This window comes from Vitis vinifera, chromosome 13 (assembly GCF_030704535.1).
Source record: "Vitis vinifera cultivar Pinot Noir 40024 chromosome 13, ASM3070453v1".
Lineage (NCBI taxonomy): Eukaryota > Viridiplantae > Streptophyta > Magnoliopsida > Vitales > Vitaceae > Vitis > Vitis vinifera.
In genome coordinates, this window is record NC_081817.1 from 332750 (window position 1) to 351400 (window position 18651).

The following is an 18651-nucleotide window of genomic DNA, read 5'->3' on the forward strand; positions in this document are numbered from 1 at the left end:
TAAGTTGAAAGCAATCCATAGTTTAATAATCAGATATTCATAGTTACAGCCTAATTGATGTGAGTTTCACTTGAGATATGTTTGTGTGTCAAACACGAGTGACTGATAAAAAGTCTGCATTCATTTTATTGGGGCAAGCTGGGCAAGCCAGGAAAGCCACTCAAATGAGAAATTGCCAATTCCAGAATCCACGAGTCAAATAAGAACAATAGGGGTTCCAAGAATGTACATTTTGAAATAAAGGTTAATCATGCGTCATCTGCATCACTTCCACCAACATGAGCTTCTGGAGTGATCCAGTAGTTGCTTCCATCAGGACCCGAGACCTTAAACCTGTCCCATCAGCAATACACCCATCTCAAACACTTCAATTTAGTTTTATCGTATCAGGAACAGATTTTCCTAAAAATGAGTCTACATACCGTTCAAGGACAGACTTTCCTTCTTTGTACTTCTGGGCCTTTTCATGGGCAGTCTCCTGAAAGAAATCATTCAAATAACAAACGGCTACATTTTGAGAACATACACAATTCATGTTTTATTTTTGCTTTTGTTTTTTCAAATAGATCTTACATATCTCCATCCCACAATGGATCCACACCCAACACAGAATATGTCAGCAACAGTGTGCATTCCTGTCATCATCATCCTCTCTTCATGCACTCCAACAGAGACATTCACACTGTAAAACAATGGGAATCAAGCTCCTAAATCTGTAAGCATGTAGACACAAATAACCCTTTTCTAATATGTAAAAACCTCTGTATGTAACTTGGAACTTGACTTAATTGCATCCATGACAATCCCTGCTCATATTTAGGTCATCCGGTTAATTTTATTACCTGCAGTTCCCATCAAACTCATCTCTCCTGTCCTGTTCAGATATTTATATACAGACTGCAAACAGCAGACTGCTTGAAAGAATGATGCCTTAGGGCAACCAGTGGCTATTCTCTTGCTATATGGTCAACAAATATTCACATTACTTCAAAGAAATTCACAACCTTTTGAAGCTGCAATAAACTAAATTTATCATTGCACACAAAAACATATGAAGTATGTAGGAAACTAGCATGTGAATCTTCAAATGGATAGGTACACCGTGAGAAAGAGATTACTAGCTGAATTTCATTGAAATGTGCATGCATAAACAGTAAACTTTTTCAATGGCATTACGTTTCACTACCATTTTATCACACTGACAAACATTAGGGTTTTCTGTTCCATATAAAGTTGCTCCCAGAAAGTGATATTCGGTATTGACATATAAGAATGGGGTGGCTAATTAAGGAAAACTTACACCTTATTGAAGAGATAAGCTTTTCCATGCCTGCAGTGGAAAGACTGAATAAAAGAACACAGGCAAAACATGCTGTCAGAATTTTTACTTCCCAAAGACTCCAATTAACACGCACTGGAGACTGAAAATGGCAAAAAGAATGAAAAATGTAGTATAAAAAGAACTTCCAATGAAAACAATCATGGAAATATATCCCCAATATCACCCCGACCAAGGCCCTTGAAATTAAAAACATCAATATGCGAGAAGTTTCCTTCTAATGGGCCCAGGCAATGGACAGGTCTGTGGTAGATCAAGTTTATACATGGAAATGTGCATCCAATTACAAGGAAAAGAAATCATGATCAAGACGATAAAATTTTTTTACGATAAGAAGAAAAAAACTCAGTGGAATTCCCATTGGACTATTTTGTGCAAATAAGCTTCCCTGAGTATGAGGAAAACATGCAAGTCTTTTTAGGCAATAAGTCCTTCAAAAATTATTAAAATGCTGGGGCAGTCTTTTCAATACCAAGGTTTTCAAGTGTACTTGTTCAACATTAGAGATCCAAACACAAGGCATGAACAACAAATTGACTCAGCATTGCCCTAACTACTCAGTTTTTGGTATTAATGGAGAATGCCACTGGTCTCCACAGGACCGCAACTTTTCACTTTTCTCACAATAAAAAGAAAGCACGTTTCAATGAATAGCTTTCATCATTTCTTCAACAATTTTCAAGGTCATAAAAAAAGGTAACAACTCTAATCTCTAACCCGGTTGAAACGGAAACATCAATTCTGTATTGGAGACCTAGAGAAAAATCAAGACTAAGTAATTGAAACAAGATGATAACATCCAAAAATCACCAAAAGAACAGAGCTATGACATCCAATTAGCTTTCGAGTCAAAGAGTTTCATCACTAGCCCTGGGAACTAACAACAGACAACACAAATTTTTTCATGAAAATTAACACAAAAGAATTACTAGATCTTAAAAACAACTCAATCACACCATAATGGAGCAATTAAAATGAGAATTTGCCATAAAAAAAACGAGAAAACCCTAAATGGGGTATCCTCAGTTTTTTCATTTCTGAAATGGTAAAGAAGGGATCCTCCAATGAGGCATCATAAACGCTCTCGAGGCAATAATCCAAAAGAAAACAGAACCCCTGGCCAGATCCCCCTCTGAAACAATCTGCAGAATTACAAAGAAAAACCCAAAAGCCCTTCATTCATCATATGGATCTTCCTTCAATTCTTCATCACCAACAAAAAAATCCTATCACACCAAACAAAATTCCCAAAACCCAACATCTCAATTCTCAGAACCACAAATGGCACGCCTACCCATCATCAACAACACCCGCAAAATCAGAACCCAACAAAAACTAGACAAAACAAACAAAGTCAACAAAACCCAACAGAAAATTTCACAAGACTGAAACAACAATCCAACTGGGCAAGGATTTAGGAAGAGAAAAACAACCTTAGAGACGATGTCCTCACTGAGAGCAAGATGGGTCCGGCAGTGCTTGCAGCTGTAGATCTTGCCCTCAAGACTAACCACAAAAAGCCTCCCCATTTCTCAATCCACCCACAATAATCTACGTGAAGATGTGGAAGAAGAACCCAACAAATCAAAGAATTAGATGAGATTTCAGAAAAAATACGAACAACAAGATTGGTAAAGGGTGCGAAGAAATGTGTTGAATTGTGTGGGAAGTGACGTGAAGGAATAGGAGAGAGATGCCTAAGAGAATCGTTGAAGATTACCTGATGATGCTGCACTGCACTCACAAGAAGGCAAAAAAAAAAAAAAGCTCACAAATATAAAACCCAATTGCCAATTATTATTTGAATCACCTTTTTCTCTGCAAAAGGGCAACCTGACAAGACGTGTAATCTTATAAAAAGATGATAGTATTGCAAGGTATTAAGAAATTAAATTTGTTTTAAATCTTATACACGATATTGAAAGTTTGAAACACAGGGTAGATTTGCTCTTTTTTCTTTAAATAGTTTTTTACGAACAAAACTTTATTTCAATAATTAAAATATTTTTAATATATTTAAAAATAATAAAGTAAACAAAAATTTAAAAAACAATTTTGTATTATCAAATATATTTTCCTTTTTCTTATTTTTTGGAAAATAAAAAAAAAATTGTTATGGGAAATTATTGTGACGTGTCTTCTTAACTTTTTGACCAAAAAAAAAAAAGCATACCACAAATACCATCATTTTCATTATATGATTAAGTTTATTATTTAATGATATGGCAAATGATAATGGGATTTTATAAAAAATAGGGAAACATCAACTCACTCATCTATTGAAGTGGTTAAAGTGGTGTTGAAATCGATGATATGCTAGTATTTTCTTTAAAATAAAAATATATTAAATAATCAATAAAATGTGAGAAAAAAAATGATGGATGTTTGACCTCATCCATAGGAACTATGCAAATGATTTCCCCTTGTGGGTTAGGTAATAATATTAAAAATAAGAGTGAGACTTGAGACATAATAATTATTGTCTTATTGCCTACCCTTCTTTGATTCTTTTTACCTCAGGCCCATCAAAAGTAATGTTTTCCCATAATTTTTTATTATTGAATTACTCACTAATATATATTTGTTTATTTTAGATGTCTTCAAAAAAAAAAAAAATGAAAAAAATAAAATAAAAAATCATACCCAATCCTAATCCATTCGATTCTCAAGCTATTGTAATATAGAAGGTTGTGAAAATTTGGGAGGAGTTTGAATTTATTTATTTTTTCCTTTTTGGGCTCTATTGGAGCATGGAGAGGCAATGACGTCAGCACACCTTGTTTTCAGGTTAAAATACCCTGCCTTCATATTAATGGGCAGCCCACCACACAAGTTGGAAGAAAATAATTCAGAGTGGGCCAAGCATTATTAATTAGGGCCTCTATTGATTATTTTTGGTATTTTTATCACCTTGCATGGACCACTACTTTACTCATATTTAGAAATTTATTCTCACTCTCAACTCAGGTGATATTTAGTTTTTTTTAGAATTTTAATATTTAATAGTATTAAATATTAGATTGTTTATTTTTTATAATATTTTATTTATATTAATTATTAAATATTAAAAAATTAAGAAAAATCAATATATTACTTTTTCTATTTAGAAAAAGTTAAATATTTTTGTTTTTTCTATTTAACAAAAAATTTATAATAAGTTATAAAAAAATGGAAAAACAAACAACCTAAAATTTAAAAGCAAGTTATTTTTTCAATAAAAAGTTTAAAAAAAAAACAAATACCCTCTAAAACTTTTTATACTATATTTGGTTTCTCAAAACTATTAAAAAAAATTAAAATTTACAAAAGTAATTATTTTTTTCTTAATTTAAAGTTAGCTAGCATGAAAAAAGAAAAAGGAAATAAAATATTAAAGAAAATAGTATAAAACAAAAATAAAGGCCAGAAAAGTATATTCCTTAATAATTTAGTTACTTTCTCTATAATCAAATAAGTGAAAAAAACTATTATTATTTTTTATTTTTTATTTCATTATATTTTCTTTCTCTCAAACTTTTTGAACCAAATATAATAAAATAATTCTTCTTATTTTTCTTTAAAAAAAATGAAAAATCCATTTTTTTGACATTCCTTTCTTAACTTTTTTTTGTGGACAATAGAACAAGAGATTTTATTATTTATTTATTTATTTATTTTTATCTTTTTCCTTTATATATATATATATATATAACTTAAAAAACAACCTTTGAAGGTGTTTGATAATTTTATTAAGAGTGTTCAACTAAACTAAATGTCCAAATCATATAATAAACATGTAGACCTTTTCAACTCCTTAGCGAAAGAATTTATTTAACATTTAGGAACGATTAAAAACAAAGTATGATTTTTGTAATTTACCCAAAAACAAAATAAAGCAACGTATCCAAATGGGCCAAAGACAACGTCCATGGGCCTTGGAAAGCTAGGGGTGGAGCCCAAAAATCAAATTATGCGGAAGTAGAACAAGTGAAAGAGAGTGGTGGAATGACCCATCAAAACTATTGTAGCCCATGGACTAATGATGGTCCTCATCTTCATATCACCATCATTATGATTCATAACATGGCCAAAACACCTGTCCAAACATCGCACTCCACGTCAACCCTTTTCACAAGTAGGTGGTGATTAAGAACCTTAGTTTATTGAATTTTTTTTTATAAAGCATTCTGTGGTTGATTACGTAGGGGATTGCCTCCTTTGATCACTCAATAAGCTTGATTTAGTTGGATTTTTTTCATCTCTAAAAGATTAGTTCTCATTATTTTTTTTGTCTCCAGGCTTTAGTTCCTAACTCATCTGGTGTAAAAAAGAGTGGTTCCATTGATTTTAAGAAAAGAAATTAACCAACCCGATTAATATGATTGGTTTATACTTGATCAAAATTGAACCGATAAAAAAAAAAAGAGCCAAATCAAGCTTATTAAAGATTGGATTGATTTGGTTTAAATCATCAATCGAATGCAAGTTAGTTTAGACCTTTAAGTCAAATCTATTTTGAAAAGTTACTAATCCAACCAAATGAAGGAAAAACCAAAAGGTGACTGAAAACAAAGAACAAATAGTTGGTTCACTACTCTGTTGCATTTGTTTTTTCCGGGAATTCCAGCTTCTCCCCAAATATGCTCCACTCAAACGTTGTGCATTGAATTAAGTAGGATTTAGATGAATTGTCTGGACTCTGAATTTTTTTTTTTTTGTTTTGTAGATACAGATTACAGGATACACTTTGACATTTTCATCCATGTTGGGAAACTTTAACTTACTTTTTGCCCTCTGAAATGGAAATGGTATAAATCTCCAACAACTTTACCCTTTAAATTTTTACAACACAGATCTTTGCATGTCTGATTCCTTGGAATATAGCCCACATTATATTTGTATTAGTTCATAATCCACATAGCTTCAAAGAGCAAGTTAACTGTATACACCCACAGGGAGGCATAAGATTAAACAACTAATTTTCCTAAAAACATAAGCATGCCGTCACACACCCATATCACATATCTAATTAATTGGCAGTTTGATATCATATTAAATAATCAATTTTCCTAAAAATTTAAGCTGTTAGAATTTGGGCTCAAAATATAGGACGAAAAACACGAGCCATAGTAACAGCAGACGAATCATTTTCTTTTTCTTTTTTTCCTTGTAATCACAGTAATAAGATAGATAAATGGATGAGGGAGGACTCAAAGATTGAAGACTTCATCTTTAGTCGATCTTGCAACAGTTCATATCAAGCCAACCAGCTTAATCACAGCAGTCAACTCATACCTAACTCTGCTTTGAGCAGTGATTTTCACAATTTATTTAAGCAAGTGGATGAATTATATCAATTGGAAATTAGGAGAGATGTATTCTGAAGGTGAACCCCTCAATTTAATAAGCTCTCATCTACATCAATCCAACCAGTTCCACCACCACTTCATTAAAAACTAGGAAAAATATGTTCAAGTCAATCAATTTATCTGCAAAGTTCCAAGTTTGGTGGCAGAGCATTGACCAAGAAAAGATGAACCTTGTATGCGTGGTAGCAAATTATTGGGGTTTGGCAAAGACAGCCATAGCTGCACCAAGAGCAATATCTAACATCACAAGTATTTGTTAAGACTGAGGATTAGGTAATAGCTGGATGCTTTGTTTAGTAAGTTGAAAGCAACCCATCTTTTAAAAATCAGATATTCACTGCTATAGCCTAATTGATGTGAGTTTTACTTGATGCTAATTCATCCTTCAAATTGCAAACCAAGCCTTAAGGTATGCTTGTAAATCAACTACCAGAATGAACAATATAAAGCCTGCATCCATTTTATTAGGTCAAGCTGAGCACAAGCCAGGAAAACCACTGAAATGAGAAATTGCCAATTCCAGAATCCAAGAGTCAAATAAAAATGGTAGGGGTTAAAAGAACGTACATTTTAAAATAAAGATCAATCAAGCGTCATCTGCATCACTTCCGTAGTTGCTTCCGTCAGGGCCCGATATCTTAATCCTGTTCATCAGCAATGGACAGCCATCTCAAACACTTTCCACAAAACAGCTTTTCCTAAAAACGAGTCTACTCACCGTTGAAGGACAGACTTTCCTTCTTTGTACTTCTGGGCCTTTTCATGGGCAGTCTCCTGAAAGAAATCATCCTAATCAGTAACAGCTATATTTTTAGAACATACACAATTCATGTTCTATTTTTTTAAAAATGTCTCCTGATCTTACGTATCTCCATCCTACAATGGATCCACACCCAACACAGAAAATGTCAGCAACAGTGTACATTCCTGTCATCATCATCTTCTCTTCATGCACTCCAACAGAGATATTCACACTGAATGGGAATCAAACTTTTAAATCTGTAAGCACATAGACACATATAACCCTCTTTTATATGTAAAATTTCTATATATAACTTAAACTTCACTTATTTGCATCCATGGCAATCCCTGTTCATATTTAGGTCAATTTTGATGGGCAACCAATGGCTATTCTCTTGTTATATGATAAACAAATATTTACCTTATTCCAAAGAAATTCACAACGCTGCAACAAACTAAATTTATTGTTGTGTACAAAAACATATGATGTATATAACTAGCATGTGAATCTTCAAATGGAGAGGTACACATGTGAATCCTACTAGCCTAATTTCATCGAAATACCATATATAAACAGTAAAATTTTTCAATGGCATTTAAACAGTAAACTTTTTCAATCATTTGTGTTTCTGTTCCATATAAAGTTGCTCCCAGAAAGTGATATCCGGCATTAACATATGAGAATGTGGTATCTAAAATCAAGGAAAACTTACACTTTATTGAAGAGATAAGCTTTTCCATTCACGGTGTGGAAAGACTGAATTAAAGAACACGAGAAATATTTTGTCAGAATTTTTACTTCCCAAAGACTCTAATTAACATGCATTGGAGACTGAAAAATCAAAATCAAAATAAGAAACATAAAAAATATGGAATCAAAAGAACTTTCAATAAAAACAATCATCGAAATACTCTCCAATATCACCACCACACCACTACCAAGGCCTCAACTTAAGCCTGCCTTTGAAATAATCAAAATAGATATGTAAGAAGTTTCCTTCTAATAACCCCAGGCACTGGACATGTTTGTGCTAGATGAAGTCTAAACATGGAAATAAGCAACCAATCACAAGGAAAAAAGAAATCATGATCAAGAGAATAAAAAAAAGTTTAAAATAAGAAGGAAGAAACTGGGTAGAATTCCCAGTTCTTTATTTTGTAAGAATAAACTTCTCTGAATTTAAGGAAATTATGCAAGTTGGCAAGAAGTTCTTTGAGAATTATTAAAATGTTGCGAGAGTCATTTCAATGCCAAGGTATTCAAGAGTACTTATTCACCTTTAGAGATCCAAACACAGAACAAATACAACAAATTGACTCAGCATTGCCTGAACTACTTGGTTTGCTGTGTTGATGGAAGATGCAGCCATTCTCCATGAGACCACAGCTTTTCATTTTTCTCACAATAAAAAGAAACCACGCTTCAATGAATTGCTTTTACTGTTTCTTCAACAATGTTCAAGGTCATAAAGATGGGTAAACCTCTAATCTCTAACCCAGTTAAAAACGGAAAAATCAATTCCATCTTGGAGACCTAGAAAGAAATCAGGATTTAGTAATTCAAACAAGATGATGACATCCAAAAGTCACCAAAACAACACAGCTATGACATCCAATTAGCTTTCAAGTCAAAGAGTTTCATCACTAGTCAAGGGAACAAACAACAGAAAACACAAATTTTTTTCATGAAAATTAACACAAAGGAATTACTATGGAAAAAACTCAATCATGCCATGATGGAGTAATTAAATGAGAATTTGCTATAAAAAAGGAGGAAACCCTAAATGGGGTATCCTCAGTTTTTTCATTTCTGAAATGGTGAAGAAGGGATTGACCGCTGAGGCATCAGAAACTCTCCCAAGGCAACAATCCTAAAGAAAAAAGAACTCCTGACCAGGTCTCCCTCTGAAACCATCCACAGAATTACAAAGAAAAACCCAAAAGCTCTTCATTCATCATATGGATCTTCCTTTAAGTCTTCATCACTAAGAAAGAAATCCTATCACGACAACCAAAATTCCTGAATTCACCATCTCAATTCTCAGCACCACAAATGACAAACCAACTCATCATCAACAATGCCCACAAAAACAGAACCTACACACTATCCCAACAAAAACTATACAAAACAAACAAAATCAACAAAACACAACTGAAAATTTCAAAAAACTGAAACATCAATCCAATTGCTCAAGGATTTAGGAAGACAAAAACAACCTTGGAAATGATGTCCTCACTGAGAGCAAGATGGGTCCGGCAGTGCTTGCAGCTGTAGATCTTGCCCTCAAGATTGACCACACTCCCCATTTCTCAATCCACCCACAACAATCTATGTGAAGATGTGGATGCAGAACCCAACAAATTAAAAATTAGATAAGTTTTCAGAAATAAAAATAAAAATAACAAGATTGGTAAAGGGTGTGAAAGAATGTGTTGAATTGTGTGGGAAGTGATGTGAAGCAATAGAAGATTCCAAAGGGAATTGTTGAAGAATACCGGGTGATGCTGCTGCACTGCACTTGAGAAGAAAAATATATACAGAGAAAAGCTCTCAGCTCTCAAATAAACAACCCAATTGCTAATATATAACCTTTTCTCTGCAAAAGGACAACCTGACAAGAAGTGTACACTATGGCTTTTTTTCCTTATTTTATTAGGGAAATTATGCAACCATACCTTGTTCAAAAAAATGCAATATTTGTATAGGTGATCACAAATGTATTAAAAGCATCTACCCAAAGGGTGCACAAAAGTGCACACGGTGTATAAAAGGTGCTAAAGGCCAAAAATGCAAAGGGGAACACAAGAAACAACACCCTCACCTTACTTTCAACTCAACCAAACAATAAGGTCAAACAAAAATAAGGAGTTATCTCCTATGTGCTCCTTAACCCAATCCAAGAACATGTACATAAAAGATTATTTAATTGCTTAATTCGCTTTCATGGTGTTTTAAAAAAAGCTCTCCTATTTCTCTCCTTCTATAAGGTCCAAAATAAACATAAAGGAGTTGCTCTTCACGCTTTCTTTCTTTTCTTTCCCACAAAAGATCCATGTCAACTAAGAAGTACATCTTTAATTGAGGGCATCACTCACCGAACGTCGAACAAAGCAAAAATTAACTACCATAGCATGACTGTTTTGGAACAATGAAGGAGGATATGACTGCTTTAAAGAGACTCATTTTTTATGAACCCAAAGATTCCCTTTTCATAACAAGTGGACAATATGATGAAAGGATTCCTTAAACTGCAGTCCAAACAGGAACCTGTATATAATTTGCAATTGCCTCTTCTTATTTAAGTAGTTTGCCACACAATCAGGCTTATGTCATCCAAGTTGAAATATTCACATAACCCATTGCCACATAAGACAATGCTGCATGAGCGATCCATGTTGGATTGAAATGTAAAAATGAGAAAAATAAATGAAAAGATGAAAAAAAAAAAAAAGAACAAAAAAACCCTAACCCCAAATGAAAAAGGCGAGGGCTTGCAAATATAGACAACAATCAAATGTGAGAAAGTAAAATGGTTAGTGGATGTTAAGGATCACTGAAAGTAAACAGGTCGTTGGTGTGTTGTGTTTAAGGAACGGAATAGACTACTTTAATTCCTAGAGGTGAGAGATAACAAATATAGAAAAATTTTGAAACAGTCCAATTTCCTTAGGGGACAGGGCCATGCCCTCATATAAGGGGTCGGCTCTTATATTGCATTCTGCCAACATCAAATTATGCTATTTACAAATGGTGGACTGACCAGCCTCGAAATGCAAGGGCCGGCCCTAATAATGTGTACTGCCTACATCCAGTTAGGGCAATGCAGAGTGCGATGGGCAAACCTATGCAAACAAGGGCCGGCCCCCATATTGGCTAATTCCAACAATAAATAAGATCAATGTGGAAAGAAAGGGGACAACATCTCCATCAATTGATAACAACTCGGTTTTCAAATGTGGCCATCGTTTTAAAGGATGATGTGAATACTTAATGTTCCAGTCTTCAACTTACATAGCATTTCAAAATTATGGCAGTTGAATAAACACTAGTTGAGTATGTGGCTGTCGTTTTAAAACCCTAGTTCCTCAAGCAGCATTGAAAACCCTAATTCTACAACAATTGATGTATATCCAGAAGCATAAATGAAAAAAAAAAAAAATCAGAAATGAAGATATTAAAGATCTTTCAAACATTTTCAGAAACAAATCACACATCTTCAACATTGAGAAATAAATACGAAGAGAGAAATTTACCAGTACAAAACCTACAGATAAGATGATCATTCGGGCGCTCTCTCTCTTTCAAGTCTCATGCAATTTTTGCAAGCTCTCTCTCTCCTCCTCGGAAGCGGAGGCCGACAATGATGTAGGAGGGCATAGCAGCATGCGGCGGCGGCGGCAGCCGGCGGTGAAGGGAGGGTTCGTGGAGTAGAATGGATTCCAGATCCCATCGAATGGAGTACCAGGTTGGGCTGGATTAGGGCGCGCAGCTGAAGTCTGGCGTGGAGTGTCAGCATACAAGCTGGGGCGAGGGAAGCTTGGAGATTGGAGTCTGGGTTTTTTCGTTTATTTTTTCTGTCAATCATGGATAGATTACGTGGCATAATCTTACCTGGCAATGGCTTCCGTGGCCATTCCAACTCGGGCTGAAATGCGCAAGGGGCAATTGCGGAATTATATACCGACTTAAATAAATCATTTGAATAGATCAATTTCTTTCCTCCCGAGTTGTAGAATAGTCAGCGGTGTCAAATCCTCTTGTTTTCAAGTCATAATACTCCGGCTTTATGTTAATGGGCAGCCCACGCAGCCCACCACACAAGTTGGGACTTGGAAGAAAGTAATTGGGAGTGGGCCAAGCATTATTAATTAGAGTCTCTACTGCTATTTTTATCACCTGGGGGCTGGGTTGGACGACGACTCTAATATTATTCCTTTAGAATATTGTGATATTGGCTTCAACTTAAATTTTTATGTAAATTATGAAAGTCATTTCTATACTTTCACTCATTCAAACCCTTTTTTTTTTCTTAAATAAGAATAATCCGAAGATATAACCAAATGTTAAATATGTTATATTAAATAACAATTTCTGGTATAATTTTTTACTTGAAATTAATAAATAAAAAAATTATATGATTTGGGCATGTGGACATTACATATGATTTTTCACATGGAAAAAAAAAATTAGGGTTATGTACTTATGAGCTCTTTTTTACATGTATATGTATTTTAAAGTTAGATTTATAATTTATCCAAATGGGCCAAAGACAAAGCCCATGGACATGGCAAGTTAGGAGTGCAGCCCAACAATCAAATCATGTAGAGGTAGAATGAGCCATCAACCAGCTCTTAAGTCTTACCTTTCCTAAATTAAAGTAGGGTATGGATTAATGATAGTGCTCATCTCCATATCACCATCATTATGACTCATAATACAGCCAAACACCCCACATCAACCTTTTTCACCGGTAGGTGGTGATTTATAGCCTTGGTTATTGAAAATCTTTTTAGGTATTCTATAGTTGAGTGATGTAGGGGATTTTGTCCCCACCCAAGGATCCTATCTAATGCCTCGTTGGATCACTCTTTATATATCTTCGTTATTTTATTTTATTTTATGCCCACAAGTTTTTGTTATGGACTCTACCTGAGTTGTGCCATTGATTTTTCAAGAAAAAATTAGTTAAATTAATCAATATAATTTGTTAATACTTGAATTAAAATTTAATTAATTGAATCTATTTTATAATGATTCTAAATTTTTTATTTCTTAAATATTAAAAAAGATTATAAATCATTTTAGGTTTATTTAATTTCGATTACTGATCAATTTTAATTGAGTTAGAGTAGTTTTTATCAATTTGATTTTTACTTCCATCCCTACCTCATTTAATAATTTTTTTTGTGAGAATTTTTTAAATACTAAAAATAATATTCAAATAAAATTCTTAATAATGGATTCTACCTTTTTTTTATCAATGTTTTGAAAAAGGAAGTCCTCCAAAAAATTAATATGAAAAACATATTTTTATTTAAATAAAAACGTTTAAAAACATAATGTTTAAATATAAATTTCAATAGCTTCTTCTAAGTTATATTTCTAAGTTCTCTACTACCCATCTAAAATTCCATTTATGACCTCATGGTTAAAAAAAAAAAAAATTTTCTTGCATGTTTTGACCGTTTCTACAGTATATATATATATATATAATATTAATGTTATTTAAAAATAATTATTTATTTTAAAATTTATAAAAATATATATTTAAAATGATTTTTAAAACTATATTTAATTTAATTTTTTTTTTTGAAACATTGGATGTTTATCCAAAAATCAAGATAGAACTAAAAAGTGAAGCAACACATCCTTAGAGTGCCATGTATGAGATTGTATGATAAAAATAAAATATAAGCTATTAAAACGTGTTATAGTAAGCTATCAATTTCCGTCTTAATATAAATTATTTGATACACTTAAACTAAACGCTACACAAATTTTTTTTAGCATATTTTGAAGATAAAATTTTTAGTAATATGTTACAGTAGTGGCCATTTTGTACAAGTTGTTGATTTTTCTTTTCTTGACTCGGAGTACCAAGGATGAATAGGTAATTTTAAATTTTAATTAATTTTAAGTATTAACAAACTCAACATTGCCCATATTCCTTTATTCCTTAACGCATCACATCAAAATCCTATTGACTTTCAACAAATTGAATCACTTATGACAAACATATATGCAACCTTTTTTACATTTTTAATCAAAATTTACTTGCTCTAGATTTGCTTTCAAATGTCAATGGTTCAGGTAGAGATGATAATTGGACGGGTTTTACGAGGTACCCATTCTCATCCCACCTCACCCCTAATAGTAGAACGAGTTGAAATTAAAAAGAACAAGTTAAAAATTGATTTTAAATTGCTTTTTGAAACTTAAGATGGTTTTAAGTTCCCACACCTTCTCACATTGATTATGTATATAATTAAGTTTTAAAAATTTTAATTTCATAATTTTAACACATATAAAATAATAATAAAAATATAATTTTAAATAAAATAAATTATACAAATTATAATATTTCATTTATTTATAAAATATATTTATTTTTAATGTAGTTTAAAATTTTTTTAAAATAAAAACAGGACCAAGCAAAGTGTTGTACCCACTCAGTCATGTTTAATTTTTTTTTTTTAAAAATAGAGACGGACAGTCATTTATATAAATGATATTAGATTGAGATGAAGTGACTCGTATTAAATCTATCATATTGTCATTTTTAAATTTAAATTTTTAATTTTTATAAATCAAAATTTATTTTTAAATTATTATTTAAAACTTAAATCTTTTCTAATTAGTGATTTTAAGAACATAATTACCAAAGCAATTGGTATAGTAACAAATTTTTTTAGGGGACTTTTATCGTCTATTTAATTGAAATTATCACAGAAAGAAAGTTTATTGATAAGAACTAAGAAGGCAATAAAATTGGTCTCATGAAAACAACAAACGTGTCGTCGTCGGAGGGCGCTAAAACCGCCACGTGTAGTCTCACCGGACGCCTCACAAATATCTTCTCCTGCCCTGTGCCAGCGTACGGGATACTGTGCCAGCAGATGCCTCCTTAACCGGCTATAGCAGGTCACCAACTTTATCGCAAGGTCACCCTTGTGGTCTCAAATCTACGCCTTCACCGCCTCCTCCGGTCACCCAATAAATTCCACCTCCACCACCCAGTCGACTCGTACACAGATTCTCTCCGCTTTATTGTTTTCGTCTTCAACACCTTTACTCTGTTCTCTCCTCACAGCTGTTCCCTTCATTTCTCTCCTACTAGGGTATGGAATTTATTATTTTAAGTTTCGATCCTTGTTTTCGCTTGTTTTGACTTCTGTTTTTTATTATTTGTGTTTTTTGAGCTTAAATTTCTGGTATCTGTGAATTTTTGTACAATTTTGTGGAATTTGTTGGCTTTGTTCTTGTTTGGTAGGCTCGATTGATGAATTTCTGCTAGTTTCTTTTATTTTCTCAGGTCGTTCTGATTTTTCTTGATTTTAGCTATATGTATATGCATGTGAGCAAATTATTGGTAGAACTCCCCTGGTTCTGATTGTTTCCCGAGAAAAAGAATTGGTCTTTCTACTGTTGAAGAAGATTTTTTTTTTTTTTTTTGGTTTCTTTTTCCAGCTTCATGATAAACCATGGAGCAGAAGAAAAAAAAAGGATTTTTTTTTTTCTTGGAGAAAGTTAGTGCAGAGTGTGTTTTCTTAGGAAACAAACAGTCTTTCTGAACGGTGTTACTTGTATACTTTGTTGCGAATTGTTGATTCCTTGAAATGGTCCGATAAGCTTTCTTTTTTCCTTTTTGTTGATTTGGTCTCCAACATTTCAACCTTCCCTTGAACCCTTAGCTTGGCTTCGGACGTGCCAACTAATACACCTGCAACTAGTTTACAAAGAAGCTTGGTAGTTTAAGTGATCGCGAGGATCCTACAAAGAATCAGTGGAAGGAAAGGAAAGGAAAATTATTAAAATAACTGGAAAATCAGTTCCTTTTTCAAGCCCTTTTTCAGCACTTCTCTTTCTTTCTGAGATTGAAAATGGTGTCCTTTGTGGCTTTGGCTAACCTAAATCTAAGGCCTTTTTATTATCCTAATGTATTGATATGTAAATTGGATATTGTCCATTATGCAAACTGCAGAAGTTCTAACAGAGTAGTGTTATTTCAGGAATATTTCCTTCAACAATGAAGGTTACCAAGGGTAAAGCAGCGGCAAGGAAAGACAAAAAGGAAGCATTGAAGCCTGTTGAGGACAGGTTCATTTACATTCTACTTTTTAACTGATCAAAGTCGTAGTATTTTAATTTCTTGGTTTTTAAGGATGTAGATATGGTTGTAACTTTGTTTGATTTTGTGATCATCTTGTTAGATTGGTGGTTGACTTCTGAGTGTGAGCCTTGTTGACTTCTGGCGTTCCCTTTCCCTTTGTTAATAGATACAGCTTTGGGCTGAATTGTGTTGTGATATATTTTATTGTTTCAGGAGGCTTGGGAAGCGAAAGGCAGCACTTAAGGCAGATAAAAGTACCAAAAAATTGGCAAAGAAAGAAAAATTGGCCAAGAAGGACCCTAACAAGCCAAAGAGGCCTCCTAGTGCTTTCTTTGTGTTTCTGTAAGTTCATCTCTATGTTTGATGGTGAATTTTGAGAAACATGTATTTTCTAAATGATGCGATCTAATTTGAAGATCTCTCAACTTTTCTTCCATGTAAATGCTGCAGAGAAGAGTTCAGGAAGGTATACAAACAAGAGCATCCCAATGTGAAGGCTGTTTCAGCTGTAAGAAGTTACCTAGCATTATTTTTGCTTTTATTCTTTGCATTGAAAGCATTTGGTCAGCTTGATAGTTCAGTCTTTAGGAAATGAGAATTTGACCCTTGGTCTCTGCATGCTTCAATTGAAGGTTGGGAAAGCTGGGGGAGAGAAGTGGAAATCCCTGTCTGAAGCTGTAAGTGCTCATGCCTCCCAAAAGTAACTCGACGTGATTGGGATGTGTTGTCATCCCGTTTTGTTTAGTTAGTTTAACTTAGAGAATCAAATTAATTCTGTTTGTAAAGGTGCTGCTTTAACCTATCACCGTGGCTCTCACTCGGCCTGGATATTCACCAAGCACATATTCGATGACTTTGGATCTCTAAGTTGTGTGGCCAAGCCAATGCCAATCTAATGTAGACTGCAGAAGCACTAGATAATTGGCATTGTCTAGGCCCTGAAGACTCATAATGACTGGACGTGGAGTAAGATATATACCTCTTGACAGATCTGGCAAGTTGGAAATAACATTAATATGAAATAGTCAAAATAAGTAATTATGCAAAGGATATTTTAACTTTTTAGTGTCTGTAAGTTCTCTTCTCCATCAAGAGTTTCAATCTGGCTTGGAGACTGGTGATGCTTCATGAACTATTGACCTGATTCTTCTTTACTGGGTTTTCCAGGATAAAGCTCCATATGAAGCTAAAGCAGCAAAAAGGAAATCGGACTATGAAAAGCTTATGGCAGCATACAACAAGAAACAGGTGATTATTGGCCCATCCATCTTGTGAGAAATTAAGGGCTTGTTTGGCAACGTATTCAAAAACAGTTCTTAATTGTTTTGAGGAACAAAATTCTGTTTGGGAACTCAAATATGGAAACCAGTTTTCTTGATTTATTCTTTCATGTAAGTACTAATCTACTTAAGTAAAATGCAAAAGTTCTCAAAATGCTCTCCATATTTTTTTTATTGTTTCTTAGAATTCTCTACAAAAGACACTAGAAAACACCTCTTTTTCTAAAAAAATAATTTGTTTTCAGAACAAATTCTCAAGAACCTATTTTCAGTAAAAAAAATAAAAATTCAATCGTATTTTTTGAGTTTTAAAAACTGTTTTATGTTCCAAACAAGCCATAATGTTTTATTCTTCCCTTCTTACTTCTTGACTTGCTTATCTGGCTTCAGGAAAGTATGGCTGATGATGATGAAGAAGAGTCTGACAGGTCAAAATCTGAGGTAAATGATGAAGACGAGGAAACTGGAGAGGTAGTCTTCTGAAGTTCCAATTCTTCTCATTGTCCATTGTTTAGTAGTATTTCCCCTTTTGAAGCTCATTCTTTTCCATATCTTTCTCCAATCGGTATTAACAAAATTGCCTTACCTCTTTGTAGGAAGAGGAAGAAGATGAGGATGAGGATGAGGACTGAAACTAGCATGTTTTATAGATTAAGTCCTTATGGTTGATCAGGCCATAAATTCTGGATTATGTAATGATCATACCTTCGGGTTGTGTGTGATTGGTTTTGAGATGGGAAAGCTTGCAGCCTGTACTGCTGCTAAGTTTCCATGTTAGGTTACTTGTGTATTTCGTATGCATATATGTTCCACTCCCTGTCTCAGTTAAATATATCCTGATCATTTCACAGGTCTTCCTCTCATGATTTCTTTAGTTATTATTCCCTTATTACCAGTAAACAGGAAATGAATGAACTAGATAAATATAAATTGGGGTTCAGTCATATTATTCCTTACTACTGGAACTGCTTTTAAGAGTGCACTTGGAGGTTTGTATCATTTTTTGGCATGTTGGTTACTCTTAATTGGTGTACAATCCCATTCTTTGGACCGCAGCACATGTTTCTACAATGAAAGGCAAATCCATGTGTGCTAGTGCTGTGTTGGTTATT

At 33.5% G+C, this 18651-nt stretch overlaps 3 protein-coding genes across 9 annotated transcripts; 1 reads left to right on the forward strand and 2 right to left on the reverse strand.

Annotated features, from left to right (window-relative positions):
* Nucleotides 1-103: 103 nt before the first annotated feature.
* Nucleotides 104-3293, reverse strand: LOC100258793 (protein yippee-like). 2 transcript variants are annotated; one of them, XM_002273236.4, is made up of 6 exons: nucleotides 3060-3293; nucleotides 2773-2890; nucleotides 1301-1344; nucleotides 574-682; nucleotides 423-478; nucleotides 104-333 (listed from the first exon to the last, which is right to left on the reverse strand). In XM_002273236.4, exons 2-6 carry the CDS (start codon nucleotides 2866-2868, stop codon nucleotides 249-251), a joined length of 390 nt encoding a protein of 129 aa, XP_002273272.1. In that variant the 5' UTR covers nucleotides 2869-2890; nucleotides 3060-3293; the 3' UTR covers nucleotides 104-248. The 2 variants fall into 2 exon arrangements, with proteins under 2 accessions (XP_002273272.1, XP_019079943.1); XM_019224398.2 differs by having other exon boundaries at nucleotides 3150-3215.
* A 3829-nt stretch (nucleotides 3294-7122) lies between these two features.
* Nucleotides 7123-12073, reverse strand: LOC100248530 (protein yippee-like). 5 transcript variants are annotated; one of them, XM_019223914.2, is made up of 6 exons: nucleotides 11683-12073; nucleotides 8707-8962; nucleotides 8142-8185; nucleotides 7553-7661; nucleotides 7406-7461; nucleotides 7123-7331 (listed from the first exon to the last, which is right to left on the reverse strand). In XM_019223914.2, the coding sequence occupies exons 2-6, from the start codon at nucleotides 8821-8823 to the stop codon at nucleotides 7274-7276; spliced, it is 384 nt and encodes a 127-aa protein (XP_019079459.1). In that variant the 5' UTR covers nucleotides 8824-8962; nucleotides 11683-12073; the 3' UTR covers nucleotides 7123-7273. The 5 variants fall into 5 exon arrangements, with proteins under 5 accessions (XP_019079459.1, XP_010658288.1, XP_002271449.1 ...); XM_010659986.3 differs by lacking the exon at nucleotides 8707-8962 and adding an exon at nucleotides 9646-9757 and having other exon boundaries at nucleotides 11683-12058; XM_002271413.4 differs by lacking the exons at nucleotides 8707-8962; nucleotides 11683-12073 and adding exons at nucleotides 9646-9757; nucleotides 9925-11676.
* A 2959-nt stretch (nucleotides 12074-15032) lies between these two features.
* Nucleotides 15033-18389, forward strand: LOC100246802 (high mobility group B protein 1-like). 2 transcript variants are annotated; one of them, XM_002269362.5, is made up of 8 exons: nucleotides 15033-15267; nucleotides 16159-16246; nucleotides 16473-16601; nucleotides 16710-16767; nucleotides 16892-16936; nucleotides 17427-17507; nucleotides 17930-18010; nucleotides 18136-18389. In XM_002269362.5, the coding sequence occupies exons 2-8, from the start codon at nucleotides 16176-16178 to the stop codon at nucleotides 18169-18171; spliced, it is 501 nt and encodes a 166-aa protein (XP_002269398.1). In that variant the 5' UTR covers nucleotides 15033-15267; nucleotides 16159-16175; the 3' UTR covers nucleotides 18172-18389. The 2 variants fall into 2 exon arrangements, with proteins under 2 accessions (XP_002269398.1, XP_019080151.1); XM_019224606.2 differs by lacking the exon at nucleotides 16892-16936.
* Nucleotides 18390-18651: the final 262 nt, after the last annotated feature.